The following is a 10000-nucleotide window of genomic DNA, read 5'->3' as shown; positions in this document are numbered from 1 at the left end:
CTTTTTTACTGATTCTGAAAAGAGTGTATAAATCGCTTTGAATTAGTAGATTTTTAAAGAGTCAGGGCGGATGGTTTTCTGAATAAAAACTGTGTGTTAATTTCTATCTGTGTAACTTCTGTAACGTGTTTTGCAGCGCTCAGCTTGGGCATTCGGCCACTTCAGTCAAGGACGTTAGAAAGAAGAGAAGCGTGGATAAGCTGAGTTTGTGACTGATTTTGTGTGAATTGTAACTGGAATAGTAGGTCTAAAAATAAATAAAAAGCTATGTTTCCTTGCTACATTAAGAGTAAGGTCCATGAGATTTAGATAATTGGGTCTGGGATTTGAGTTCGAGAAATGGGACGGCTGTTTTGTCAGCGTGACCAGCGGGGTGTGGAAGAAATCTGCTGGACTCTCGGAAATAGGAATCAGGAATTCCTCCCCATTTTCTTTACTGCGTGAATTATTATTTCTCTTCGTTGTTCTTATTTGACTTGGAAATCAACAGCTTCAAGTCCTTCCGACAATTACTTCATTGCGGGTGTTTTCTGCAATAAAAGCCCTTACTGTAGATTACGGGAATTCTTTACGCCGTCTAACTCAGTTATGTCGCCTTCTGAGCAGCTGGGCTTTGAGGACTCTGAACAAGAAATCGACCCGAGAAATCGTGGGCGACATTTATTTCATTTTCAATTTGTCACAAGATATGAGTGGTGTTTGTGAAAGGGAACCTTCAATTAGCAATACATGTATAATTGGATCACCCAGTTTCGTTTATTTCCTTCACTTTACTTCAGTTAACCATAATGTTCACAGTAAACGCTAATTTTCAATTTCCATTAGATTTTCCTTTAGTATTGTCTTATGTAGTAAAATTTCGGCTAAAACTATATTCTCGAACTTAAACTGACTAATTCTGCCCTCGAAGATTTGCAAGTGATTTGTTCGATAAACTAAACGATGCCTGGAATAATATACACATAAAGGTGAAATTAAAGGTGAAATAAAGGTGTGTATACACCTTTATACACATAGTGAAGCTAGCTAATTTAATAGCTCAAGGTAGTACAAAATCGGTATCTATCGGTATCTAATCGATGAACTAAACGATGCCTGGAATAATATACACATAAAGGTGAAATTAAGGGTGAAATAAAGGTGTGTATACACCTTTATACACATAGTGAAGCTAGCTAATGTAATAGCTCAAGGTAGAACAAAATCGGTATCTAAACAAAAAGACCTTCAAAACAAATCATATCACTACATTTTTTTTGTCGTGAAAATCGTCTTCACCTCTTTTCTGTACATAGTTTCCCCTTTTCACGTCATTTAGCCTCGACCTGGACATCAATGCCGCCATTAGAGACTGTTCCACCTTTGTTTCCGGCCGTGCATTTATAAATTCCCTCTTGGGAAGTCGTGATGCTTGTAATCCGGTAATAATAGTTAGTTGTCGAGTTCTGCAATATAACACCTTTGTGGAACCACGTCACATAGGGTTTGGGTGCCCCGTCTGCGTCACAAAACAAGTCAACCTGATCGCCAGCCACAACCCTGAGCGAATTACTCCAAATGGTGATACTCGGCGAGACTAAAAAGGTGACAAGAATGAAAATAAATATGAATTTCATTGGAATTGATGTACCCTCCTTTTGCTATATTTGTTAGGAAGTCAAACTAAATTCGCCGAAACAGTATCGCGGTTTTGAAAAAGTGTCCTGTAACTTAACAGGTAAAACCTCATCAACACGTTTTTTTCAACCCGTGGAGTGAAATCTTCTAGTGAAGTCTCTTTCCAACATACATCTTCGGGCTCGTATGTGTCCGACGGTGAGGACAACATGAGGCCGCAGGATCTTTTATATTGCAACTGCCTGTGACTGCTTCCTCAATCGCGATGATTATTTAATTTAAAAAATCAGGATGTCAATCAACTCGTTCTTACGTTCACCAGATATCCAACCCAACCCCCCCCCCCCCCCCCCTTCATCTTCCGTGACACTTGAATCCGAAACGATTTTTGAAGTTCCACTCCCTGGATCCTTTTAGCTCCAATCTATGCACAGTCAGTTCTGAAGGTTTCTTGTCTTCTTGTTGAAACATTTGTGCATTGAAAGCTACCGACAGTGCTGAGTTAAATATATCATGGTTTGATGCAATTTACGTGGGTGGATATCTCATGAAAGCAGAAATTTACGACAGCTCACAGGCCTGGCCCAACAAGCTTTCGCCGGAGCAGTGTGCACATAAATCTTTCAGCCAAACAGTGACGGAATCTAACTTGGGGAAGGAGTTTCATTATGAAAGTGAAGCATGGTATCTTGCAGTCGCCGATCTATTCAGGAATAAAGACGGGCTCAGTTTTCACGTCCAATTCAGATACCGTATTTGTGCACAGCCCTCGTTCAGAGCACAAAAAGGTATGTTTTTCTGGATCTCAGGGCCTCAATGCTACGAGTTAAATTCTTTGCAATTCAAGATACAGTCTCGTCGGTGATAGTTATGAAATCACGCAGTGTATTGGCCAGCGACTCCTTAGGTCGGATATGTCGTCCCTAAAACCACGTGAAAATTAATTTCGGTGTCTTTTGGACATAAAGAGGTTGCTTCAGCTGGCAACGTTATTATGAAGACACAACGAACTAGTAAGCTCAGTACTTTTTATGGAAAACGGATTTAAGAAGAGGACTGGCGGTTGTTCACTCTGATATCACCTTGAATGGAGTTTTCGAGGAAGACACCGGATTAGAAGAGGATCAGGGAACACTGTTGTGTTAGGCGAAAGGGTCGAAAAGGAGCTAGTGTAAAAACTATGCTACGTCACCGTGTTATTTGGATGAAAATTGATTGAAGTGGTTATTCATACATTTTACAAGAACTTACCAATAAGTTCTATGGGACCATTCCTGTATGTATGTAAGTCAAACTCTACTTTGCAGCCATACGTTTTCGGCGATGCGTCAGTTCTTTGCACATTTTGTAGCAGGAACACAACATTGATTTCTGTCGCGTTTACAGTTTTTGAAATAACACTCAGCCTGTTTAGAATTGCTTGGTCCACGTTGGTATTTGGTATTTCGTTTAAGTCACTGCCTTCAATTGTTAAATATTTGTCTTTAATTCTGTCGTTGTCTGTAACCCCCAAAATCATCTCATCAAAGTAGGAGCTGGGGCTGTTTCCGAACCCAAACCTCCAGTGGAATGTGATGTTCTGGCCGAACAATACATTTATTTTAGCTGGAGGTGTGGTTGTAAACTTAATGGAGCTGCCCTCTGAAAGCAAGAAAAAAATAAAGACAGTGATGGCAACAATCCAAGTAAATTTATAATATGGATTTATATTATGTGGACTTAAGGTATAATGTTGTCTTGTAAGGTTTGAATTCACTGTCTTGAACTTTGTAGATAATTGCGTTCTCTCCATTTTAGTAGAAAAGAAAAACCCGGAAGAGCCATAGAGAAAAATTTTGCAACTGATGGCGTTGTCCAAACAAGCGTCCAAGGTCTCTTATCAATTATTTGTAGCCTCTCTTTCTTCTTTTCTTTTCAAACAAGAACACGCACACATATGTTTACAGTATAAATCTCATTTTCTTAAACGGTTGACTTAAAAAATGAAAGGAACTTCAAATGATCGCCGTCATCATTCGCTGTAAGGTTGCAAGGATGTCAATTTATGCAGTGTGTCCGACAGGGAAGCATCTCGCAAGAAAGGACAACAGTGTTGGGTTTTGGTTATTCTCAACTGCATCTATTGGTCAGTGGAAAGAAATCTTATGATGATGATCATGTTGTTGTCGTTGGTGATGATGACAGTCATGATGATCATTGTTGTTGATGATGATGATGATGATGATGTTAAAGTACTTGCATACGTTTTGTGAGACATTATTTTGATTTCAATCGTGAAAATATCCCCGAAAAAATGCTTTTTAACCCTTTAAGCCCCGAGCGGTTCCCATTGACGAGTAAAATCGTCTGGCGTTAGACAGAGTAAAATCTATAAGTGCCATTTGGTACTATCGGGGCTGAAAGGGTTAAACGGAGACATAGTTTTTTCACGCTGTTAGCTTAACCCTTTAAGCCCCGAGGGGTTCCCCATTGACGAGTAAAATCGTCTGGCGTTAGACAGAGTAAAATCTATAAGTGCCATTTGGCACTATCGGGGCTGAAAGGGTTAAGAGAAAGTAATGCCACTCAATTGACTATAAAGGGCAAATCCTTTTCTGCTCGCCAATGCAATGCAATACCGTAAAAAATAGAGTGTGAAACTTTCACACACTTGTAACACAGGTAAAACCTATTTCCCAACGGGGACGAGAGAACCAGTGACTTTTTTCTAAAATAAAGTAAATGCTTTCTACCTCCAGTTATGTGCATAAATATTTCTCACCTATAGTTCTTTTCTTTAGTCTTTCGTCGCAGTCACAATGGAATTGTCATTAAGGGACAATGAATGAACTGCTAAGGGGTAATGCTGTGTTTATGTTCAGTTCTCCTTTAAGCTTAATTCCAAGTTTCCTTTAAACAAAATGAGAACTTAATGCTTTATTGAACTTACGTCCTAGAGTAACTTTGAGGAGAAGCATACAACAGGTCGCAAAAACTTTGGTTCCGTGGAGAACAGGCATTCTGCTTTCAATCCAATAAATATACGTCAATCTGAAAACAAGAAGGATGTTCATTTTCGTAAAGGTCTCAAAGTTTGAAAAGGTCCTAAACTCAGATGCTACCGTAGGTTTACCGACGCTTCAAGGTTGTAAGTGTCCCTCTCTTGACCATGGGCAACTCAATGCCGAATGAACTGAATCCTTATAGAGGCGGCCGTGTTAAACACACCTGTGCGAAGTCCGTGCGGTGTGTTGTAATTCTATCTATTTAACACACCAAATATGGGAAGCTGTGAAGCAGCTACTCGTCAATAACAATTCAACGCGGGTACTAAGATGCTTAGATGCAATCCCACTTTAAATTCCTCGCGTAAATTGCGATAACAGCGCTGTGTCTTAAATAAACAACTCATTGAATTTTTATTCCTCTGATAACGTAGGAAATTTTGATGATAAAGTATGCTGGATTGGTAGTAAAGGCGTTGAGTATGTACTTATAGATTGCGCAAGAGACAAGCTGACATAAATCTAATTTTTAACGCTTTACGCGTATTTTGATTGGTTCATTCGGAAGTGTATAAAACAAGTACTATTCAGCTTCAAGTAGCCCCGCGAAGAAAAACAAATTGCTTCCCATATCGACAACGTTTTTGGTCCCGTTGTTACTTAACTTGCGCGGTAAAAAATAAGGCAATTAGTCGCCATGATTTCGGTGAAACTGATGAGTGTCTTTCAACACTTCGATGAATAACTTTGACCTGCTTTTTCGAGAGGGAAAGGGTTGTGGTGTCCGCTTGCTGTGCGATCTCTTTCTACTCTCACTCCTATCCCTCCCCCAAACTGTTCATACCTCGGTTCGACTTCCTTCGTGTGATTCATTACCTAGTCAATCGCGGAAAGCATCGTGTTTAAGGTAATCTAAATTCGCTTAGCTTCTAACGTGATATACTTTGCAACCTTTGGTCATTAGCGATAAAGCTGTCAAGACTTTGGAGCTCTTCTTTTTCAAAACCCAGCTTGCAATGAATTAAATTGTCACTGGTTGTCCGAAAGGTAATGTGTAGTTTGAACTCTCCCCATGGGTCAAATGTCGAGTGCTCGAGCACACTCGCGCTTGATTCGAAACAAGTACTCTTTAGATTTAAGTTATCAGCAACTATGTGCCACCCAGAAACAGCCGAGTGAAATAACACGGGTTGTCTCGCATCGGACTTTTGTGCTGGAGGTCGAATTCCGGCCGGACGAAGACTCAGGGTCTCAAACAACTAAGTGGAAAGTGCTGCCTTTCGAATTACATTTTACAAATGGTTTTTCTTTAAGTATAAGGATGACAAGTGGTAGTCCCCGTCTCAAGACGTCAAAGAACACACAAATCGCAAAGAGTTGAGCTCGAACTTGACTTCACCTACCCCGCCACAGTAATTGCCGCAGTAGTTGTAGATGAAGACTTAATAACTCAGTGTTTTCCTTTTCTTTATATACGCAATGGTTTTCTCTAATATTAACCCAAGTCCATATAAGATTTGAAAGATAAGAAATGAACTAGAAATTGTTTCACGAACCGCTCAGTCAGCCGGTCATGTGCGAAAGTCTTTGTAGGTCATAGTTTGTTAATTCGGTCTTGTTTAGGTGAAACTTACCGCTATTCCTATCTGTGAACTAATTTAATCGGTTCGCCAAAGTGATGTCTTCTCGTTTCTCTTTTTGTTACTGCTGCAGTCGTTGCTGTTATGTGGGATGTGTCGGGGGACGGGCTCATAGCCTTTTATATCATTGGTCAGCTCTGTGGGAACTGAAATTTAAACTTAAATTTAGGGATCAAGCGTGAAAGGTAAAACCTCACTGTCTTTGTGTACTTGTGAATTACAGTGTTTTGAAAATGTCGGAAAGACTGGGAGGTCTCGTACCTGTGGATGTTTACTTTCTATCCCAACATTGTGTCGGCAAAAAGGTATTTTTGAAGACGGCAGCGGCATTACGACAAGAAGACGCCAAGTTTAACATGAATTTCTTTAGAAATAGTTCGATTGAATCGTAGTTTCGGCGATTTCACTGAATCCGCGTTGGTATGTTGACAGGAAGTGCAAATGGGCTTACGACGTCCAAGCCCCCAACCACACCCCCAAATCCACCCACCACTTGGAAGTTTTTGTTGATATTCGACTGAAAACAAACCCACACGCATCTGTCTCTTGCTTATGTAAGCTACTTTTTCTATGCGAATTTGATCTCATTGTGGTAAATAACCAATATAAAAGAATTCCCAAACAAATCTGACATGAAAATTTCGGCGTAGCAACATTACTGATCTCTTCCGCGTTTTGGCATCAGAGACATCTTCTGAAGGACTTATTATAATGCCATTTACCGTCTTTCAAGACAAATACAGGAAGCGTAAAGTTGATTAACATTTCTGCTCGGATTTCTAAGAATGACTGGGTTCTTCCGGTCAGGATTGTTATTTTTTAAACTTAAGAGCCTTTTACAATCAAACCAGGGGAAAATAGCCAAAACACCTTGGCTTCTTATGTTGAATTTTCACTGTAAGTGATGACTACATGGGTCCGCGAAGTTATACACAGTTGTTGTTCTGCTCTGTTGTGTATCATTGGCCCTGAAAAGCCCCTATGGGAACTCGTTAGTTAAGTGTGTATGTATATCAGTATCAACGATAAAAGAATATCAGTATGTAAAGTAAGACACGTCAGTTTGTCTACCGTACACCGGGAGATTCGTCCTAAAATTAGATGCACTCACGACATTATGAGAATTATTTTACAAGTTTCGCACTTTCGTCATTGCATTTAATGTAGTTGTAAAAGAACAGTAGTCTAGTATTAGTAGGATTTAAATGTAAGCCAAGAAATGATAAGTAGCATCGAAGTGCTGCCTTTTCCAGCGGCGAGGCTTGCATATGGTGCTTAAAGCAGGAAGTGGGAGTAAATATTAAGACAATTACCATTCGACAAACCTCCAGCAACACCCCCAAATCCGCCCCCTTGTTCGCCAAGTGTTCAGGCTCATCTCTTTCAATAAAAGCAGTTCCGATCCTGTCTGAAAAACGATGCCACACTGACTAAGCATTCCGTCTAAGACTGTTTCAGCGACTACAGCACGTCTTATTTGAAATAGATCCTTCTAGCAGCTGCAGAAGCTGTCCCGTTACTGTTATCCTGTTACTTTCAAAATTTAGTCAAGGCATTTGGGCCTTATATTCTCTGACACAACATAATGCAGTTTGCGTTTTCGGTGTGCAGTACGTGTGCACGGAAAATGAAACCAATTTATTACCAAAAGAACCATTATTTTCGAGTAATATTCCGAACGACGTTGAAGCAGGTCAATCTCGCTCCGTCTGTAACTGTCTCCATCTTAACAAAACAATAATACGTTCCTACTAATTATACTCAAATATTCTTAATTTAATGTGAAGGATAAAAGCTCACAAGTAGAATTTAGAGTTTCCTCAACATGCCCGCTGGACTGTTCGTAAGGTTAAGCAAACCGGTTTGTGAACGTGTTGGACGCCCGGGGAGGGGGTACTGCCATATATGGGCTATATAGGTATGTGCCGCTGTGAAGGGTATGGTTTTCAAGCAATTTACTCTAGCTTAGGGTATATAAATCAGAGCGTTTGGGTCTAGAATAGGGTATCATTTTTCACGAAACTGACCAGTCCGTTGAAGATTTTATCAAGACTAAGGAAACCAGAAATTCCCGCTCCAAAATATAAAAACATCGAGTCGGCAAAGTTTAAGTTTACGCAACTCAGCCTCAACAGTGTCGATAAATGACTATCATGAAACTCTGTTGGGTATTATTAACTGTCAAGTATCGGTATTTAGACGGAAATCGGAGGGAGTTTACTCTAGTATAGGGTAGCAAAATTCAGCTGAACAGGTATAGGCTAAGGGTTCCAGGGTCCCAGCGGCACATCCCCACTCAGAAATCCCCCCCCCCCCCCTCCCGGGGTTGGATGCGGTCGTCGAAGGATCTTAAAGGCGGCGCAACATACCATCTCACTTTAATAATAGTAGTGCGATATTTATAGAGCGCTATTTACCAAAGGTTTAAAAACCTCCTTGCATCAATAAATTTATAATAACTAAGCATGACCCTGGCAGTAAAAATACAGCGGATGTTATCATTGAAAGCGCATCGTAAGACAAGTAATAACCAAAGGCAGTGTGGCGACCGAGCCGAAGGAGTGTTGGAAGTCTTATCAGACGTGTATTATAATGTTACAGCCATAGTTTTGGGCAGTTTAAGCAGTGTCTGCATCGTAAGATAATTTTAAAAGCCACGTCTTGAACTTGCATCTGAAGGACGAAAAGAAATGATTTTTAGGTGTACAGAAGAAAAAATCGAACTTATAGCAATAGCGAATCTGTTTGTTTGCAAGAGGACGCAAGCCGATATTTTGTCAAAGAAAAATCTAGAACTAAGCTTGCTGAAGATTGTAGCTTTTCATTCTAAACCCAAATGAGCCCTCGGCCTTTAGTACCTTCCTTTTCAGTATCTGTAGAACTTACACTGGACGTTTCTTTTGACCGAAAAAACTAACAACAACGTTTGACTGTTGAACTATGTCTCAATTCGCTGTTGTGATTTTACGGCAAATTAAACGGAGGTATGAAGGAGATTTTTTCAGTGAGGGCCGACGCGGTTATTTTCAGTTCTTCGCCCCGTTGGATATCAGATTTACTAAAAGCCAGGAGGTAAAGAAAACATAAACAAAGAAGAAGAAAAGTTATAGGAATCTATAAACAAATATGATCCGATTAAAAAGCAAATAGGAATATACGGTTAAATCTTTGCTAGACTGGAGACCAGGTGGAGCCAAGAGCTGCCAACAAGCATGGCAAGCCTTTTTGTTAAAGAACAAAAAAAATAATGAGGTATCAGCAAAACTTTCGAGACGTTTCCAAAGTGTCGGGATTTGTTATAAGCAGTAAAGTTCCCTGCTAGCAGAGTCTCTTTTCTTTTGCGTTCGCAGGGCTACGGGAAAAGAGACCTCTGCTATGGGTCGAAATCGCCCTACAGGCATGTACGGCGATTACCCGAATTTCATGTTGTGTGGGCTCAATTAACAACAGCGGAATTACTGGAAAGGAATGCGTGGGACACATCGGGCTCAAATCACAGTCAGCAAACGTATCATGGGGCATGCAGTTTGAAGTATACTGGCACGAAGTATATACCCGTCCAAGGTTATGGACGTCGGTTACATCAGAGTTTCGACCCATACACCTTTTTCCAAATTTGTTTTTATTCCAATTAGCTCTCGATACCTCGTTCTTAAGCTTAAAATTTAAAAGAGTGTTTTGCCTTGAACGAGGCATCTAGGTCTAATTTGAGTAAAAACAAAAGAATATATAAATGGCGTCCATTTTGGAAACACGTGA

The 10000-nt window shown here is 40.2% G+C and overlaps 2 protein-coding genes across 7 annotated transcripts in view; one reads left to right on the top strand and one right to left on the bottom strand.

Moving 5' to 3' along the window:
• LOC137983076 (vesicular glutamate transporter 2-like) overlaps positions 1-10000 on the top strand; it is a 63543-nt gene that overhangs the window by 37809 nt on the left and 15734 nt on the right. The window lies entirely within an intron of this gene.
• The window catches only part of LOC137983078 (uncharacterized), an 11670-nt gene continuing 2369 nt past the window's right edge, over positions 700-10000 (bottom strand). The window contains exons 1-4 of one of the 5 annotated variants that reach the window (XM_068830264.1): positions 5446-5614; positions 4547-4647; positions 2869-3258; positions 700-1576 (exon numbers count right to left, since the gene is read on the bottom strand). In XM_068830264.1, coding sequence (XP_068686365.1) covers positions 1311-1576; positions 2869-3258; positions 4547-4647; positions 5446-5474 — 786 coding nt within the window. In that variant the 5' untranslated portion in view covers positions 5475-5614 and the 3' untranslated portion in view covers positions 700-1310. Of the gene's footprint in view, positions 1577-2868; positions 3259-4546; positions 4648-4718; positions 4830-5445; positions 5615-6235; positions 6388-10000 lie in introns of those variants that run through there. The other 4 variants (XM_068830263.1, XM_068830266.1, XM_068830265.1 and 1 more) reach the window with 4 other exon arrangements.

Source organism: Montipora foliosa, chromosome 13 (genome assembly GCF_036669935.1).
Source record: "Montipora foliosa isolate CH-2021 chromosome 13, ASM3666993v2, whole genome shotgun sequence".
Classification (NCBI taxonomy): domain Eukaryota; kingdom Metazoa; phylum Cnidaria; class Anthozoa; order Scleractinia; family Acroporidae; genus Montipora; species Montipora foliosa.
This window is presented reverse-complemented; position numbering and strand designations above follow the sequence as displayed.